At 43.3% G+C, this 19,641-nt stretch overlaps 2 protein-coding genes across 3 annotated transcripts in view; one reads left to right on the top strand and one right to left on the bottom strand.

Annotated features, from left to right (window-relative positions):
* Positions 1-1,425: 1,425 nt before the first annotated feature.
* RNF6 (ring finger protein 6) lies at positions 1,426-10,249 on the bottom strand. Its single transcript, XM_063127016.1, is given in 6 exon segments — positions 1,426-2,475; positions 2,477-4,118; positions 6,735-6,842; positions 7,932-8,136; positions 9,049-9,194; positions 9,894-10,249. Coding segments are annotated over 4 exon segments (1,962 nt in total). The 5' UTR covers positions 8,122-8,136; positions 9,049-9,194; positions 9,894-10,249; the 3' UTR covers positions 1,426-2,453.
* Positions 10,250-19,291: 9,042 nt separating this feature from the next.
* CDK8 (cyclin dependent kinase 8) overlaps positions 19,292-19,641 on the top strand; it is a 48,024-nt gene continuing 47,674 nt past the window's right edge. The window contains exon 1 of one of the 2 annotated variants that reach the window (XM_063127014.1): positions 19,292-19,540. In XM_063127014.1, the coding sequence (XP_062983084.1) occupies positions 19,407-19,540 (134 nt within the window). In that variant the 5' untranslated portion in view covers positions 19,292-19,406. The remainder of the gene's footprint in view (positions 19,541-19,641) is intronic. The other variant, XM_063127013.1, reaches the window with a different exon arrangement.

Here is a 19,641-nt window from a genome sequence, read left to right as displayed (position 1 = left end):
ATTCCATTGTCGCACTGCTCTAACAGTCAGGAAGTTTCTCCTGAAGTCCAGCCGGAATCTGGCTTCCTGTAACTTGAGCCCATTATTCCGTGTCCTGCATTCTCATGCTCTATGATGAAATAACATAAAATACATTCCAGCTATTCCCTCTTTTCATATGAACTACTATAACCTGTTTTGGGATTATATTTCGAGACATTGAAAACATACGAAAATTTTCTACCCAGGAACATGTAACCATGTACAAGAAATTGAAAATATCAGTCGAGCCTGACATACCATCAGGTCCAGCTACATGTATTAGAGGCACTCTGATAGGTATGGGAACATTAATGAGCAAATATGAATTATAAGAAACCTAGACTTGTTAGCATTCTTGACCTTGGGCAGTTGTTGTCTCCTTTGCAATGTGTCAAGTCACTTTTTAACTTAGAAATGTAAGAGTGCTTCATAAGGCATGATAATTGCTACTCCAAGACTGAGGCCCAGAATTGCTATTGGGTGGTTGGGAGTTTCCTGTTGTCCTAGATTTTCCCACCCAGCCAAGTCCTTTTGAGTAGGAATTAGATAACTTCTCAGTGAAGTCCTCTAATTGGCTAATTAGGGGATTTCACTGAGCTGTGGCTCAGTGGTAGAACACACTATGTGAAGACAGCCCAAAGTTCATTTCCCTCCATTCACAGTTCAAGGATCTTAACCAGCAGAGTTAGGAAAGCCAGAAAGGTTAGGAAAATATTGGTGTAAGCCTTAACATCCAGGTATACAAATTCTCTTCTGCCTCTGAGGCCCTGAGGAATTGGTGCTAATCAGAACACAACACTGGGCTTGATGGACCAACGATCTGGCTTATGTATGAATCAAATCAGTACACGAGGCCACTGTAAAAAAAGAAAAGGGGGGAAAAAAGACTTGCTTTCCTATCAGTAGTTACCAAAGAGGATATCATGGGCTGAAGTTGCATCAGGAGCCTAAAATATCTTCAGGGTGTTTTGACTCTTCTTTTGTCATAATGAGCATATCTCAGGGTGGGGAACCTGGATGGAGCAGAGAATTTTACATTTGTAGATGCTGCAAGGGAGAGATGGGTAAGATAAACTGAGTTATAAAAGGTCATGAAAAGATGCCTAAACAGTCCGCTCTGATTCCTGAAATGTATATGGATTTTTCCTTGGTCACTACTGGAATCAGTGTGTGTCTAAGTGTTCACATTTGAATAGTAACTGTGCAAATAAGAATTCATGCACATTTATGAGGAACAGAAACACTGCTCCTTAAAGAGCTTACAACAAACTAAATCCAGTGAGTTGAATGATTTTGAAGGGAAGAGTGGGGTTTGCAGCCAAAGAGAAAGAAAACCTGTTAGAAACAACATCTTTCTTCTTACTCAGGTTTCAGTCAAAAATATGTAAGTGATTCACACACATGTTCTGGTTTTGCAATTTTATTCCTTTTTCAGGTATTGTATAAGTCTTAAAGTCCAAATATACAACTGTTTTTGGTATCTTACAGTAAGCATACATATTCCCTTAACAATTTATGGCATTTGATCCTCAGGAAGCTCCCCCTGTTAAGTTGAATAGAATTACATTCGTATGTGGCGCAGATGTCTCACCAACTAATAATTTAAAGTGTAAACAAAACAAAATATGAATCACGCATGCTTCAGGTAAGTTAATTATCCATGGCACTCTCGTCTTCAAATTAAAAATGGTTTTAAAAATCCATTGGAATGTGTATAAAGGTGTGTCAAATATAGTCTTTAAACAATGTTCTAAAGTTAACATTGAGCTGACATATGGGGAATAACAGTCCTCCACGCTAATCTCATGGCTGAATGTGTTGAATGGCAAACTGTTCTAAATCACTCCACTGAATTAAAAGTTCAGTTGCCCCAGAACCCCATTTACATCAAAAATTATTGTGTCAATAGTAAGCCATGTATAAAGCATGCAAAATGGCCTATGAAATATTTAAATAAAACAAAATGTGCAGAGTCGTCTGTAAAAATATACAGCATACATTAAAACCAAGTCCTTCAAATAACTTAGGTACCTTCTAGCAGGTGCCCAGGTTTCCAGTTTCTTCTGCAACATTAAAAAAGGAATTGTTCATAGAACAAACAGCTAAAAAAAAAAAAAGGCAACCACGCAAACCAAACTGAAATCTCAATAAAGATCAACTGCACAAACCAAACTGAAATCTCAATAAAGATCATACTGTTAGGAACGCAAACTATTAAATTTCTATATTTCAGAAGTGCTTTGCATAACAAAATAATATAGAAAAATATAATTTTATGAAGATAATTTTGCCCTCATGCCTGTACTTTAAGATACCACTGCCAAATGTAGTCAGATCTTCTCTAATTTTAAACATGTTTAGAATACCCCCTTCTCTTTTTCAGAGTTACTTCTGGCTTCCAATACAGTGTGGAAATGCAAGTATTTGAGGATTCATCCATTGCCTGCAATATTAAGCTACTACAGGTTGCCGACAAATTGGGCAGGTGGAATTTTCAGAAAGCCAGCGATCAATACAATGAAAATGGAACTCATGCATACATGGTAATTGCCTTAGCTTATTTCCTACAACATACTCATTAATGCACACACTACATGTCTTACTTATTTCACTGTCATCTGCATTGGCATTTCCATAATTCCGGGTAGAAAGATTGTCAATTTGGTCTTTAGTTAACCCCCTCAAATGATCACTGTTATCTTCTTCTAATAAAAGGTAGGGCACGAGACGAAGGATGGGAAGCGTTCCATTTTCAACAAAGGTGTTTGCATCTTGAAACGGTCTGCTGTCTTGGGTTTCATTACTTTGATTGTAATGTTGGGTCTCTCCATGCCATTCCCTGCTGCCTTGTTCAGCAGGTCTGCTCCTAAGTGACGTTTCACTGAATTCACTGACACTACTTAAAGTGTGCAAGTTAGACAGCTGTGACTGCATATCCGATAAGTGCTGACTACCCCTCTGAATTTCAGAATCTGATTCGGTGTCCATTAAGGAGCTTAGTTCTCCAAAACCGGTCATAATTTGCCTTAGAATTGATCTAAGAGCTGCTGCTGAAGACTCTCCAAGCCCAGTTTCCGATATCCTACGAAGAGGTATCCGTATGGTGCTAACGTATGTCCGTATACCTGCACGCTCAGATCGTGAAACGGTCCGACGAAATCCCTCACTATCACTTTCAAAAGTGACTAAATTGTCTGCCATGCCCACCCTTGAGCGAGTTCTAGTAGCAATACTATCCTGATCTCTATTTTCTCCAGGGCGAACCCTTCTCACTTGAAGGTCTAATGTAATAGTAGGATGCCTTCTGGGCACAGCTGGGGCTCTTGTAGATTCTTCCTCTTCCAAAGTTATACCTAATGATGGTGTTTGTTCCTCGCCTTGCTCTGGAGAAGACTGGACTGTATGCGTCCTACTAGATTGTGTATCGATTTGTTGTACATTCGTATCTTGCCTCCTTTCCAAAAGGGACTGGAACTGACTACTGAAAGTTGATCTTAGTCTTAAGACTTCTGGCCTTTGCCTTGTATTCCTCCGAGTTCTTGCTCTAGTTCTTCCTCTGTGAAACCTCACTGATGTAACTCTGTGTGTTCTCCTTTGCCTAATAATGTTATGTTCATTGTCATCTAAAAAGTTGCTGTGTGTTGCAAAGCTTGCTGCGCTTCTGTTTCTCCTTCTAAGTCTGCCTGAGAAAAGTTGAGATGTTTCGTCAGCGTTTTGTGTCACCGAACCAGTAACATTTCCCACTCTTGATGAGGCAAGTGCACGGTTAACAGTATCTCTCAATGTCCTGCTTCTAGTTCGGCTGGCTACTGGGCTGTCTACTATTAGAGGTCTATTTTCTATATGTCTTCTGTCAGTATCGTCATACAAGAAGCTGTTAAATTCCTCCCCAGGAGCATCACCACTGTTATGTTCATGATTTATATTTATTTCAAGACTAAAGCGGAATTCTCCGCTATTTGGGTTTGCCCGGCTTACAGCCCTCCAAGACTGGTTCCCACTCTGTCCACTACGGGTGGAATTTCCCGAACGATGGAATGTGTTCAGCCACTCTAGCAGGGAGTCGTTGGTTGAGTTTTCCCCAAGAGTCTCTGAATCTGTAAGTAGTTAAGAAGAATATAATACATTGTTCACGTCTTGGCTTTTTTTGGACAAGGCAGCTAACTACACTTGACAGCCAGAATATCTGGATTCACTAGCCTGCATAGTCATATGATCATCTGAGCTCTCATTCTGCTATGTTTGAGGCCCTACAAATGCTATAAATCTAAAAAGCCAGACTCCTAATAAAAGTATGCTACAATGTTTAAATCAGCAAATGTCACTTGCTGCTTATAAAGGTGAGCTGAAAGCTTAACCTGAGGCACTAGTTTCCCCCAACTTCAATGTTCCTCATGCATCTAACAGCTGCATACTGATTCTTTTTCTTCTTCTTCTTCTTCATGTCAAAAACCATTAGCTGTCCCTCCACCCCTAATCTATAGATACCGCTGAATTCCGTTTTCTACTTCAGGTCAGGCTACCTTAGAGATTTTAAGGAGAGTTATCTTTAGTAGCTTTGAAATTGCAAATTTAGATCACAACACATGAGCCATGTCAGTTTTCCCTAACATGGTGAGGTATTTCAGGAATATTTGTATACTGTCTGGGTAGATATTCTAAGTAATGTTTTGAAGGTCTACTTTAAAAAAAATCCAAATAATTAGGGCTGTTGTTAAAAAGTTCATGTCAGTAGGATTTCACCTACTAGTTTTTGGTACTCCCTGAAGTCTTTATCCAAACTGAACACAGTAGGTAAAATCCAGAAGAACACATATGCAATGGGATTCTACTGCTGGCTATAATGACCATACAACCTCATTTTAACAATCTGTCTTTTTACAAATTCTGTAAGCCACCAGTGAATATTTGTTGATGAACAGCCATATTGATTTAACAAATCTATTTTTTTTATTATTATTATTATTATTATTATTATTATTATTATTATTATTATTATTATTGTAGTAGTAGTAGTACCAGGCAGAGATCCGATCTTCAACTCCTTTAATATGCTAACAGCTAGTCTTTCAGGAAATAAAGATTCAGTAACTGCCCAAAACTACCCTGGGCCTAATTGGCTAATGCTGAGTTCCCTAACAGAGAAAGACTTCAGTGGAGTAGGAGAGTTGCAGCTACACTAACACTAGGCAACTCACAAAGAACTCTAACGGCTTCGTCAGTCCCTCCGTTGACCCCAGTGAGTGGCTAATCTGGCAGAGCGGCTCAATTCCCTCCTATGCTCTGCCCTCTTTGAACGACAGCAGGCTCTTGCATCTGCCAAGTCTCCCCACTCCCCTGTGGGTTGTTGCTTTCCCACAGAAGGGAGAAGCGGTATCTGTGCCTGGCCCAACTGGTTATCATGCCCTTGGGAAGATTCTTCACTGATTCCTGGAGTCTCTTGGGGAATTTCCTCCCCCATTCTCTGACCCAGCTCTTCTCCTCCTAACTCTGTCTCTGAAACTGATTCAGAATCTTCAGACTCCAGAGGGAGCCTGGTCCAAATCCTGACACCTACTGAAGCTTTGGGTGACATGGGGTACGTGGGTGCTTTTAAGTCTGCAAACCTATGCACATTTTCCTGGGAGTAAACCCCACTGAACATATTGTGACAGACTTCTGGGTAAACATGTACAGGATTTCACTATAAGTGAAATGGAATGATTCACACAACACTCTCCCAGATCTATTGGCCCATCAGATGTAGTGATACTCCTCAAATGCAAACTGTTCTCAGAAGCAAAAAAGCAATTAGGGTAGAAAAATAGCCAAAGGTAAAAGGCTGCGTAACCCAGGAACCTTGACAACAACACACACACACACACACACACACACAGAGAGAGAGAGAGAGAGAGAGAGAGAGAGAGAGAGAGAGAGAGATCTTGCAGACAAGATTCAGGATCTCTGCAATGTCTGGGTGCCAAACTCACAACTAACCATTCCAATGTTCAATTCTGTTCCTTTCTCATCCAACAACTTAAGAGATGCAAGAAAGAAAAAACAACTTCAGAAGGAGGCCAAAGGCTTCTGAATCACTAGGACTGTGTGCCAGTAATGGAGCTTCAAAGGAGCATTAATTCTGCGCATTCTAGTTTCATTCAGGGAATACTGTGGATGAAAAGTGTGTGTTTTTGTTTTAATATAATGGCAACATTCTAACCAGGGATTCACAAATTACATAGAAGCTTGATAGCAACAAGTTACTTCTACTAGCCAGTGGAAATCCAACAAAAGTGCTTCTGAGTACATGCTGAGTGCCTTTCCTTCCCATCAAGCAAGTGCAGCCTGCCACTTCCACAGAATTAAAAACAAGGGCTTAATTGCACAGGCAGCATTACTCCCCCAAATCCTGAGTTTCATCAGGTCGGGTTCTGGAAACTATACACTGCCCGCTGCGCCCCGTACCCCCGACCAAAGTACTATACGCAGCTAGAAAACACAGGCTCTATCCCCCACATGAAATCCATCCCTGGTTTTTCCTTAACTCCCATCCAGCAGCTATGCACAATTAAAATTCTTCCACCCACCCACCCAAGTCTCTAATTCCCATGGCGACCATGTTTGATGACAACTGAATCTCACAAATACAAATTTTACTAACATTTCTACCAAAATTGCATTTCCACTGAAATTATATTATTCAAGCAATTGTTGCATTAGAATGCCAGGCTTACATCCAACAGAATCTCCTTCCCAGTCTCTATTTTCTGGGTCAGGTTGGGATGCCATATGCTCCTTCGCACCTTGCAAACGCTGCCGCAGCTCATCTGCTGTAATTTCTCCTGAAACAGTTTGTGATGTTTTCAATTTCATTTACTGTTTCGATACACAGAAGCATTCAGAACAGTTCTTAACAATAAAATATAGGCATTTTCTTAAAGTAATAAAAGGAACAAATGAAAGAACCTAGAATGACAAAACTAAAGCAAAAGCTCATGACAGAATTACAAACATGCACCAGAAACACAAGGCAGATTCTACATTGCAATAACCTGCCCAAATTTTTAAACACCCAGTTTGTAGTTCTAACTTACTTAGGGCGCAATCCCATGAGATCTGCCCTTGATCCTTTTAAGCCTCAGAACTTGGAGGCCTACGAGCATCCAGTGCAGAGATGGATGTGTGGTGGGGGCAATTGTTGCCTCCGCCATGCCTCCCGTTCTGTATTTTAGCTAGACGGGCTTTTTTGCCCATCTAACTGGGGTGCTGCACAGGGGGAGGGAAGGAGACTGGAGAGGTCTGTGGATACTGTGTAAGATGGCCTCTCCAGTCCCCTCCTCACCCATGTAAACACCCCCTTTACCTCCTCTCCAAGGTCACATTTGTGATCTTGGAGAGGCAGCAGGTGCAGTTCTCTCCATGGTGTTGTGGAGAGGGAGCACTCTGACCTCGGATCCAGGAATCTGGCCGACCAGATGATGTTAAGGGGCCATAGTATTGCTCCCATTCCCCAATGTGAGTAACTCCAACTTACTGGGATCTCCACCCATGAAATGCTTTTAGAAGCAGGTTTAAATTTAAGAAACTGAAATCTAAGATTTTTCTGTTATTTTCCTCTATTTTGCATGAACCTAGGCATCATCTTAGACCAAAAGATGCAAATAAACAAGGACTTAACTTGTAATACTTATTCTAAAAATGCCAGTATCTATAAAGTAAAAAATAATAATTAAGCTTTTCATTCATTTCCAAGGAACATTAGGAATAAATTCCTACATATAATTGGGTTTTCTTACCAGTACTTCGATATACCACATTCTTTAGGCAACTTCAAAATGATGGGTTAAAATGTTCTATTTAGTTTATATTATATGAACATTAAAATAATATTAAATGCAACTCAGAATTACATTAGGGAAGCCAAGTCTCACCTGGAGTCCCAAGGAGATTTCGATCTCTCATCAACCTGTAGTCTTCATCACTGAGCTCATTAATAAATTGGTAATAGGCTTCCTCTCTGTTAAGGCGTTCCTGTTGCCACCGTCTCTCATCATCACCATTATGGCTCTGAGATACGGACTGCCCTTCCCCTTCCCCTGAGCAAGACCTAGAACAGTCCATTGTAGGAAGACCAGACTGTTACAACATGGAAAGAAAAATCAAGAAAGTTACATGGACACATGGACTGTATGTTCCCATTATTGATTTAGCTCCTGTATGTGCTCAAGATCAAATGTATTGTTAATTCTTTTCCGCTAGCATGGCTAGGGCTGTAATTTGATGCACACTAACTGCGGAGTAAACTCCACTGTACACAATGCTACTTACTTTCAAGTAAACATTGCGGAAGGTTGGGCTGTACATTTTTGTTTTCCGTTTGACTCCAATATTTGAGGTGGACATTTATCTTGCCAGTTACAATTTACAGAAACCAAGGTAACAAAGCTGCAGCCATTATGCTATCTATGGTACAAAATATGCAGGGCATATATCACCCATAATAAACATGCAATGGGGTAAATAGAAGCAAGCATCAAATGCAGATTGGATTTCTGTAAACCGCCCAGAGAGCCCTGGCTATGGGAGCGGTATATAAGTGTAATAAATAAATAAATAAATAAATAAATTCCTCTAAAGGCCATCTGTGCATCCTGTAAATTCCCTTTTTACACATGTACAGATTGTGTTTCATACACACATATGTGCATTAAAGTACTGTGGAAATCCTACACTAAGCTAGCGGACCCTGAAGCCATCATGCATTCTCAAATACTGAATTACTGCCAACAGAGGAGGCAGCCCATTAATGTGTTCAGGCAAAAGATGACAATAATGAGAGAAGGAAAGAAATCACGAATCCTTTATAGCACTCATGCAGTACAATCCTATACATGGCTATTCAGAAGTAAGCCCCACTGAGTTCAATGGGACTTACTCCCAGGTAAGTGTGTATAGGACTGCCTTTACTTATGATAGTTAACACTCAGGTACCCAATAGCCAAAGTCGATATAAAGAATCAACAGTAAGAGCTAAAGCAAAATCCTCACATGAAATATTTTCTTTTTCTTCAACCCTCCTAAGAGAAGGAAAGGGCGGAGATTTCTAACAAGGTGTACTGTTGAGAATCTTCTCAGATACTTTGGGCATATTCAGTCTTTCAGTGCTCTTTGAACAGGCAGGCTGGATTTGAACCCTGGGTGAGTAGGTAAAAGAAACACATGCTGACTATTCTGTGCTATGTTAAGTGTTCACCTGGAACTTGATAACTTCCCCTGCCCCCCAAAATGCTAAGTTCACCTTTCTACTGCCTTTTAACTGGACATATCAACAGGGGTACAAGAAAATGCAAGAGATGGCAGGTGCACCTGTTAAATTTCTTTCAGTCTGACAGTTTTAAAGGTAAGGAACCCAGCCACAAAAAAGATGAGGCTCCATCCATAAAGTATAGCACAGCTTGTAAATGTCTTTGTAACCCATGTATAACTGTCTAACAAATACTAAATCTCACAGTCGCTACAACATTGCTACCCCCTTGAGCATCATGTACATTTCTCTAAACCGCTTAGAGATTTTATTACATTACGTGGCATCTAAGCAATTTAACTAAATGAATACTTTATGGATGATTCTTGGCAGTCCTAGTCGCTATGTGAACCTTTCTGTCCACCCTTTGTTGCAAGTTGAATTCTACAAGAGTAGGCCTTTTAGTCTATTACACAAATGGAGACGGGTTGTGTGGGTGGGTGTCTGGTCCTGGAAAATCCATAGCCTAGCTGATTGCTTGCAGCATAAGCTTTTGGAAATTGGATCTTTAAGATGCCATCACACTTCTGAATTTCAGGTCAGGCCTGCTGCTGCTGCTGCTGCTGCTGCTGCTTCAACATATCTTTACCTGGTCGGGGCTCCCTGCGTCTTGTCTGGAGGCGCTGACGTCCCCGCTCCTCGCCAGGCCACCTTAGAGTCTTCGGGGGCGAGGATGATTGACACCACTTCCAACTAGACACGAGCGGGGGCAGCCGGGATGTGACCAATCACAGCTCCCCAGCGGAACCCACTGAAGCACGTTAGGCCGTAGCTGGGTTATGTGTGTGGCCGATGGTTGCTCGGAGACCGCGGCTTCATCCGCAGGCGCCACTACACGCCGACGCCCACGAAGCCCTCTTCCTCCCCGGAGGCTAAGAGGAAAGTCGCCTCTAAAGCCCCACTTCTCCCATGCTCTCCTCGCCTTCCCTCAGCGGTAGCCGGCGAGAAACTGACAGCCCCAACCAAATACAGGACGCCGGGGTGCGACGGCAATGCCTGGCCGCCGGGTTCCGGTGCCTCGCCTCAGCCGTTCCGCCAAGCGCTGCGCACGCGCGAGCATTCCCGCTTGCTGGGAATAAATGGTTCGCGAAGGGGCGGCAAGAATGGGCGGCATGCCTGGGCTCTGTCTGCCTTTTCCCGGGATGGAGTGTAGGGTGACCATACGAAAAGGAGGACAGGGCTCCTGTATCTTTAACAGTTGCATAGAAAAGGGAATTTTAACAGGTGTTATTTGTATATATGGAGAACCTGGTGAAATTTCCTCTTCATCACAACAGGTGATGAGCTGCAGGTGCCCTGCCCTCTTTTGAATCTGGTCACTCTAGTATAGCTCCTGCAGCTTTAACTGTTGTGATGAAGAGGGAATTTCACCAGGTTCTCCGTACATACAAATGACATCTGCTGAAATTTCTTTTTCTATGCAACTGTGAAAGATACAGGAGCCCTGTCCTCCTTTTCATATGGTCACGCTAATGGAGTGACCTTGGTGTCTAGCGGTCAGAGGGTGGAACCGTGGGGCAGCTGCCAGGCCCTCCTGCACTTCAGGACAGAGAACTGACTGAGGAGCCATAGCGTGATGGACTGGAACCGGGAAGAAGTGGGATCAAGTCCCCACTGGGCCATGAAGCTCCCTGGGTGACTTTGTGCCAACTGACTCGCAGTTTAACTAGGGTGACCATATGAAAAGGAGGACAGGGCTCCTGTAGCTTTAACAGTTGTATTGAAAAGAGAATTTCAGCAGGTGTCATTTGTATATATGAAGAACCTGGTGAAATTTCCTTTTCATCACCATAGTTAAAGCTGCAGGTGCCTTGCCGTCTTTTAAATCTGGTCACTCTAGTTTAGCTCCTGCACCTTTAACTGTTGTGATGAAGAGGGAATTTCACCAGGTTCTCCATATATACAAATGACACCTGCTGAAATTCCCTTTTCTATGCAACTGTTAAAGCTACAGGAGCCCTGTCCTTTTCATATGGTCACCCTAGTTTAACCTAACTCACAAGGTTGTTGTGAGGATAGAAGGGAGAGGAAGATCAATGGATTCCTGCATTGAGCAGGTGGTTGGACTTGATGGCCTTATAGGCCCCTTCCAACTCTACTATTCTATGATTCTATGTAAACCACCTTGGGCTCCCTGAAAGAAAAAGGAGAATATCAATATAACGAATAAATACTGACCAGCCCAGCAAGCCCAATCCTGAGGGAGAGCATAAGAGCCCTGCTGGATCAGACCATGGGTCCACCTAGTCCAGCATTCTGTTCAGACTGGGCAACCTGCTGCCCACAGGAAACCCACAAGCAGGACCTGAGTGCAACAGCACCCTCTGTCCATGTTCCCCAGCATCTAGTGTACATAGGCATAGAGCTTTATCACACCAGTGTTATACTGTGCAATCACTGCGAATTGCATGCAAAGGGCTCAGAAGTTTTCCACCTTATAGTCTGCTTTGATTGTGAAGTACTCCCATGCATCCTGCCTTAATTGTGCAATAAAGCAAAAAGATTCACCGTATTTAGCCCCTACATTTTGAGCGTATCTTCCGAGCCACCGCTGGGGTGCAGGAGCAGGATTTTAAAGAAATGCTTACATCTGCGTAAGCTTTAAAGATAAAGACACCAAAATTGGCACAGTAATAGATATTAGGGAGAGCTTTAACCATACCAAATTTGAATTGAATTGGGCATCTGTTGATTTTTTTATGATTTTTTACATTTCCCCCCTTAAACTCACTTCCTGGTATGCAAAGGATCGCTGTCGCCCGGTAGCAAAAACAACAACAACCGTGAAAGCTTAGCGCTACAGGGATAATCTGAGGGAAGCAGGTATGTGGGATGAAGCTTATACTGCCTCTGATTATGGAGGTGGAGCATAGCCATCAGGACTAGTAGCCTTCTATTGGGGCGAGGAAGCATAGGTAGTGTGGCAAGTGTAAGAGTTGCCTTACAACTTCAGCTTGCTCCCTCTTGGTAGCCCTAAGCCACTTTGCTGAAAAAGAGAGGACAGGCGAGTGGAGCCTTCATAAAAGAGTGTGAGTGCTCACTCAGAACCAATGGTGGCCACTTCTAGGGAGGGTGAGGGAACGAGGTTGTTGAGTGTGCAGGCAGACAGAGACTGCTCCTAGAAGGAGTAGCAGCCTCCTTTTCTACTTATGGGAAGCACATGAGCAGTGGTTTAGCAACCAAGCTTGAAGTGTAGGAGCTCACCATGACAGGCCCTGTAGCCACCTCCCCAAGGACAATCCAAAAACAGTGTACCATCATTTATAATGCATACAAATCAGAAACCCAAAGAGTAGCAGGACATAGTATAATGCACGTTAATTTTTTAGTATGTAAACCACTTAGGGTGCAAATCTATGCCAGTTTAATCAGGAAAAAAGTCCTACAACCCAGTATTCCCAGCCAGCATTTTCCTGCCTGAATATGCATAAGATTGTATGGCTGGCTGGGGAATGCTGGGAGTTGTAGGGTTTTTTCCTTGTCTAAACATGCATATGACTGCACCTTTAGAGATATTCTTATATCAATGAATAATAACATACAAGTATTATTAATAAATACAAGTATTATTACTCTGCTACACCAGCACAGGAAGGAGCTACGGCGACCAGAGGAGATGCGTACGCAAGCAGGAGCAGCAACCACTTGTTTTGCTTGTTTGTCCTCTGTCTCTGCAGGGGATCGTACAAGCAATGGTTGGAAAGAGCCGCTGTTTGCTTCCCCCACCCCAAGGCCATTTTCAGAGGGACTTAGGCACAGGTGAGAACAACACCCGCAAGTAAACTAGGGTGACCAACTGTCAGGATTTCCCCGGATTTGTCCTGGCTTTTGTTCTTTCCATGGTGTCAGGGGGGATTTTCTATAATTTTCAATAATGTCCTGGAATGACACACCTTCCCCTTTAAGGCTGCCATTAGCATGGCAGGAGGGAGTGACCTGCTTTCTTGAGGCACATCATTCCCCCACCCCGAGCTCCAATTGAGGTCTTAAAGGGGAAAGTGGGTCATTCGTGGACATTATAGAAAAGGCCCCAATTGGAGTGGATGGTGGTGGTGCAGAATGAAATCCTTTCCCCTCCTCCACTCCAATTGGGTTCTTTAAGGTGGCGGGGGAATAACGTACTTTCTGAAGGACTCAGAAAGCTGCTTCCCCACACACACACTAGGTGTCCTCTTTTTTGGTTTCCCAAATATGGTCACCCTAAGTAAACACACTCGTATTTGTGCCACAGTAATGGGGATTAATCTTCCCTGCTGTGCTGCCCAAAGAGAATGAGTGAACAAAGAGGCAGCAGCCCTCTTTGCAATGCCACAAGTTCCAGTCCCCCCCACCATGCTGCCCAAAACAGAGAATACTACCTCTGCTCAGTTGCTCACTTTCTCTCTCCACAGTGCAGTGGGGAGGGCAAAGGATCAGACTGCTTACGTTAGTGGAGAGCGGGGGAACACCTATTCACACTGCAAAATTTAACTAGTGGAATACACTGACTATGTACACTGTGCGGTATAACAGGATCGGTGCTTTAAGAACAACAAAGACTGCCTATTAACTATTTATTTATTTATTTATTTATTTATTACATTTTTATACCGCCCAATAGCCAAAGCTCTCTGGGCGGTTCACAAAAATTGGATTGTGGATTGTGGCAAGCAGTTATTCAACAGGTGCAGTCTCCCCCTCCCCTGGCTCCCCTGGCCACCTTTGCTGGCAGAAGCTGTATTATTATTATTATTATTATTATTATTTATTTATATAGCACCATCAATGTACATGGTGCTGTACAGAGTAAAACAGTAAATAGCAAGACCCTGCCGCAGCAATGTATGTTCTGTCTGCAGTGCAATGGTTACAAGCAAGGCAGGCAGGGGGATAGAGCAAGCCTATGCTTGTCTGACTCATCTATGGCAGCATTGAATCCAGTGAATAGCCATGGAAGCTAGGCAGTGATGTGGGACACAACATTTTTCAGCGCTTTATTTTTCTATGGGAAAATGTTTCATTTCATGTGTTCATTAACAACATGAATGGATGCTAGCTGAAAATGCAATATTAGGCAAGCTTGGCAATTTCAAAGTTGTAATTAATGTTTTTCAGGTGATTATACCTAGAAAGTATGTGAGAGGATACATAGGTATATGTCGCAGTGTGAAATAGAAATAATAAGCAGTGAAAGTGCAACCGAAGACGTTCCAACAACCTCAGTGGAGAGAGCTGAATTCTGTTAAAATAGAGCAGTGGTGGTTAGCATATCATACACCCTTCTTTGGGTTTTTAAAATTAATTAGTGCAGCCTTCCCCAACCTGGTGCCCTCCAGATGTATTAGACTAAATCCACTCCTAATGCCATTGAACAACCGATCCCTGAAAAATGAAAACACATTGTTCCACAGAGACCTATAAAACATTGCTTTAGGAGGAAATAGGCTCACCTTTAAGGCCAAAAATACTACTATTCCTCTCTTCTGCATTTGTCAGTTCTCAGTTTATTCCGACGGATCTAAACCTTGAAGAGCTATATTATTGGCGAAGGACTAGAATACTATGCAGAATACCTAGGATCATCATCAGACGAGCGTTTTATCACACGCTTGTTACTGCCCACTCAGTTTTTCGTGCATCCTTTAGACGACACCATCCGCCTCCTGCTCCTTTTGGCCTTCATTCAGCCATAAAATAGACCCCAGTAAATCCAACTTTAAAAACAACAACAACAACAACAAATGTTCTGCCATTTCCTGCTGTGTGCAGGAAAAGCCGTGTGATAAAACAGCCACTGAATGGGCCATGTCGTCATTGTTTACTTCCTCTTTCTTCCCCGTGTGAAGAAAGAGAAAGTATCATGGGACAAAAATGGGGAGGAAAGCAATGGTAAGGAAATGTGATTTTCCCATGTCTGATGATACTCTAGATGTAAGACTCAGTGGAACTTACTTCTAAGTAAACATGCATAGGACAAGACTGGGAGGCTCTCAGGTTAAGCATTGATTTGCACTGGTGATGGGCAGTGAATTCCAATAATATGCACATATTAAATTATGCTTATTTTCCTGTATCACCATTTGCTTCAACAAGCTAAAATATCTTTTTACTTCGGCATCAAGATTTTCACTACATACCATTATGCTGTGGTATGATATTTTATAGTTAATATCTATTCAACATATATGTATTCAATCTATTTAGTATGTATGTAGTAGTTGTTTGATGTTTTTTTTATTATTGTAATGTTGTATGTATAATTAATGTAGAAAAAATAAAAAAATATTAAAAAAAAAAGATTTTCACTACATAATCATATAAGAACATAAGTGCCATGCTGGATCAGACTGAGGGACCATTTAGTTCAGCACTCTGTTCACACAGTGGCAAACCTGCTATTGACCAGGGACCAACAAAGCAGGACATGGTGCAAAAGAACTCTCCCACCCATGTTCCCCAGCAACTGGTGCACACAGGCTTACTGCCTCGGGTACTGGAGGTAGCACATAGCCATAAGGCTAGTAGCCATTGATAGCCTTCTCCAGAAATTTATCCAACCCCTTTTAAAGCCATCCAAATTGGTGGCCATCACTACAACTTGTGGTAGTGAATTTCATAGTTTAACTATGCGCTGTGTGAAGAAGTACTTCCTTTTATTTGTCCTAAATCTCCCACAAATCAGCTTCATGGGATGACCCTGGATTTTAGTATTTTGAGAGTGGGAGGAAAGTATCTCCCTATCCACATTCTCCACATTCTCCAACTCTATCATGTCTTCCCTTCGCCTCCTTTTTTCCAAGTTAAACTATCCCAGCTGTTGTAGCCTTCCCTCATAGGGGAGATGCTCCAGCTCCTTAATCATTTTAGTTGCCCTTTTCTGCACTTTTTCCAGCTCTATAATATCTTCTTTTAAGTGTGGTGACCAGAACTGTACACATTATTCTAAGTGTGGTCACAATATAGATTTGTATGAAGGCAGTATGATACTGGCAGTTTTATTCTCAATTCTTTTTCTTGTAATGCCTAACATGGCGTTTGCCTTCTTTACGGCTGCCACACACTAGGTTGACATTTTCTTCAAACTGTCTACCTCAACCCCAAGATCTCTTTCTTGTTTGGTCACCGCCAGCTCAGATCCCATCAGGTTGTACTTGAAGTTGGGTTTTTTTGCCCCAACATGCTTACATTGAACCGCATCAGCCATTTGGATGCCCACTCTCTCAGCATATTCTCAGACTGTTCTCCCCAGACATAATCAATTTTGCTGGTTCAATCTAAGCAATTGTCCCTCCCTGCCAACTTGCAATCAATTAATGCTTCACCATCTAACTCAATTTCTGCAATCCACTTTCACAAAGCCATCTCCTTCTCAGCAAAGCAATCAAAATGACTCCCTCCCAAAAACTCATGCAGTGATACTTCATTTGAAACAGCATTGGGGCATTTTGAGCCTACGCTATGGAAGAGAATGCATTATTGGAAACCATTTGGGGCCTACAGTTCTATTTGCTAAAGTTCTTATTGGATTAACTACAACATTGCAGATACTTACAGGCTTCTATATAACTGAATCCTACCCCATACCCCTCACAATACTGCCCTTTGCTTTGAAAATTCATATGAATAGACTAAAGAGGGCAGCAAATCTTAAGTAATCATGGACCTACTACAGCGATCTCACAGAGTTACTGTTAAATTTATATAAACCTCATCTAAGCTTTTTCCAATTCAGCAAAAAAATAACTATATCACTATTGTAGTTTGTCACAATGAGATCATTACCAAAACAAAAGAAAACCCAAACATTTTTTGTGTGGGCTCTTCCGCATGGCAGACCTCTTATTTGGGATTTGGATGGGTGGAAGGCAACATTCACTGGCCTCCTCTTAGATACGCTCAAGATTAAATGACAAAATCAATACATTTTAAAGGGCATTTGTTGTAGTTCCTATACCACATAATCTATCAACACAAGTCAAACAGCCACCTTTTCTCCCCAATTGGCTTCACCTTACAACAACAGTCTTGTTTTTCATTAGACAATTTGATGCATTTAACCTCAAAGTGCTTAGATACATGTAACTGCACAGAGGCAGGTTGTTAGTAAATAGAGACAGGCACCACAAGATTTGCACCATGGCCAGTTCACGTGACTGCTAATGGGACTTTTAGTCCATATCCATGATTCCTTTTTGTGTGCCCAGTTTGGAAAATAGTGGTAGTGAAGCAGTTGCTAAACTGACCAGAAAAGAAGGAAGAAAAGCCCTGCAGAGTTTTCACTGAATGGAGATAAACATTATTGCCTGCTAATGTCTGCACATCATGCTGTTCTTAAACTAAAGCACAGCTACAGGGGATGGTTCTGAAGTTGGCAATCCACATGAGCAATAGTCACAGACATATTTAATGATTGAGCACACCGCTGTGAACACTCTTTTTTAAAGCCTGCAGTGAGACTCTCAAGTGGGTAAATAGATATATTGAAGTTTATGGCACTGCAACAGCATACTTGTTTCTCAGCTGGGAGCCAAGACCAGTGTGGCTCAGCTTTTAATTTTTTTCCAACTACAGCAATGGGAAAATCAGTGATGGAGAAAAAGCTACCAGTGTGAACAGTGTAATTATATAGTTTAGCGAGTCACTAGGTGGCACTGGACTTAATTGTTTCTAAGTAGTCAAAAGTTTCCTCTTACTGCTCTGTTAGTTAAGATCTTGCCTAGACTAGTGTGTCTCCTAAGCCATTCATGACATTCTACAACGTGGCTGTGTGAATCAGTACTTTGCTACTCCACTTCGTGTACTGAGTGATAACACTGGGTTGTATTCAATGGATCTAGTTTAAGTAGCAGTGGAGGCTGGTGGCTCTGACTTTGGTTGGGCTGTGAATCCACTCTGGGTTACAGTCAGAACTCTAAAACAACAACAACAACAACAACAACCGCTATCCAAGGTGCTGAACAACCCCTCCCCCATAGGTTAAGTAGGACTAACATTGGATATAACACAATGTGCTTTTCAATTCCACGACACAACACTAATGGCACAGCCCTAACAGATCAGACCTGAAAACTGCTGCAGTTGCTGGGTTAAATTTGTTATATGCTGTGTTCAGTACATCACCTTTCAAGGCATAATCTGCATCGCGAGTCTCTACTTCAGAGCCAGCAACCCACTCACCCTCCCTTCCTTCTTTCCTCTTCACACTGCTACTACTCGAGAACGTGTCCCCATGGAGATGGAACCTCAATGACAACCCTCCAAGACTTCAATTGCTATCACGCTACAAGCCCATGTCCTGTGAGCCTCTGGACTCCAATTCCCAGCATGCAATAGTTTCAAACTCAATTCGAGAACTTCAACTCCCAGCATGCACCAAGTCCACATCCGGTGTTTATCTGGTCCCAAGATGCACACTATTGTATGGCAGGGATGGGCAGAAGGTAGACCTCCAGGGTTTTTTGTGGGGTGGTGGGGGGGGGGCTTCAGTTGTTGTGCCCGTGGTCAAGCATGCTGGGAGTTGCAGTCCAAATGCTCTGGCGATCTGAATTTTTGCCCACTCCTGTCGTGGGGTTCCCGGGCCTTCTTCTTCCACGTTTACGCTCTAACTACACCTCCCAAGCCTCCAGTCGGCAGCTGGGACGCAGTGCATTCTGGGGCAGGAGGGTGGGGGCTCGCGTGCAGGGGAGGCGTCGCCTGGGAGCCGGTTGGGTTCCACGTGGTGCGCTCTCTAGGATCGAGGGAGTCACCAGAAAAAGTGAGGGGAGGGGGGAGGCTTTGCGACGCTCCTTCTTTTGCAGCAGCGTGGTCAGGCGCGGCTGCCGTATTCTGAGTCGAGAGATACCGGCTGTTGTGCGGCTTTGCCTGTTTGGCTCTTCAGCCGGCTGAGGCAAGGACGTCGACGAGCAACGCGGCAGCAGTAGCCGCTGCCGCCGCCCCCTGCCCCGCCGCCGCCTCACAGCCCCGCGCGTTGCCGCCGCCTCCCCTTCCTTTCTGCCCCCCTTACCTGGATGGTCGGCGTCGCGGCGGCGGCAGTGGGGCCTCCTCCTTGTCCTCCTCCCTGGTGGCGGCGACGGCGGGCGAGGGCTCCGCGGGGCGGAGTGTCGTCTGAGGCGGCGGGCGCTGAATGAAGATGGACTATGACTTCAAGGTGAAGCTGACCGGGGAGCGCGAACGCGTGGAGGACCTCTTCGAGTACGAGGGCTGCAAGGTGGGGAGGGGGACCTACGGGCACGTCTACAAGGCCAAGCGGAAAGACGGGTGAGTGAGGGGCGGCTGTGGGGTAGGGGGCGGCCTAAAGCGTGGCCTCCTCAGAAGGGTCTCCGCGCCCGACGGGAAGGGCTCCCCCTCAGCGCTTTTCC

This window comes from Elgaria multicarinata, chromosome 5 (genome assembly GCF_023053635.1).
Source record: "Elgaria multicarinata webbii isolate HBS135686 ecotype San Diego chromosome 5, rElgMul1.1.pri, whole genome shotgun sequence".
In the NCBI taxonomy this organism is placed as follows: Eukaryota; Metazoa; Chordata; class Lepidosauria; order Squamata; family Anguidae; genus Elgaria; species Elgaria multicarinata.
This window is presented reverse-complemented; position numbering and strand designations above follow the sequence as displayed.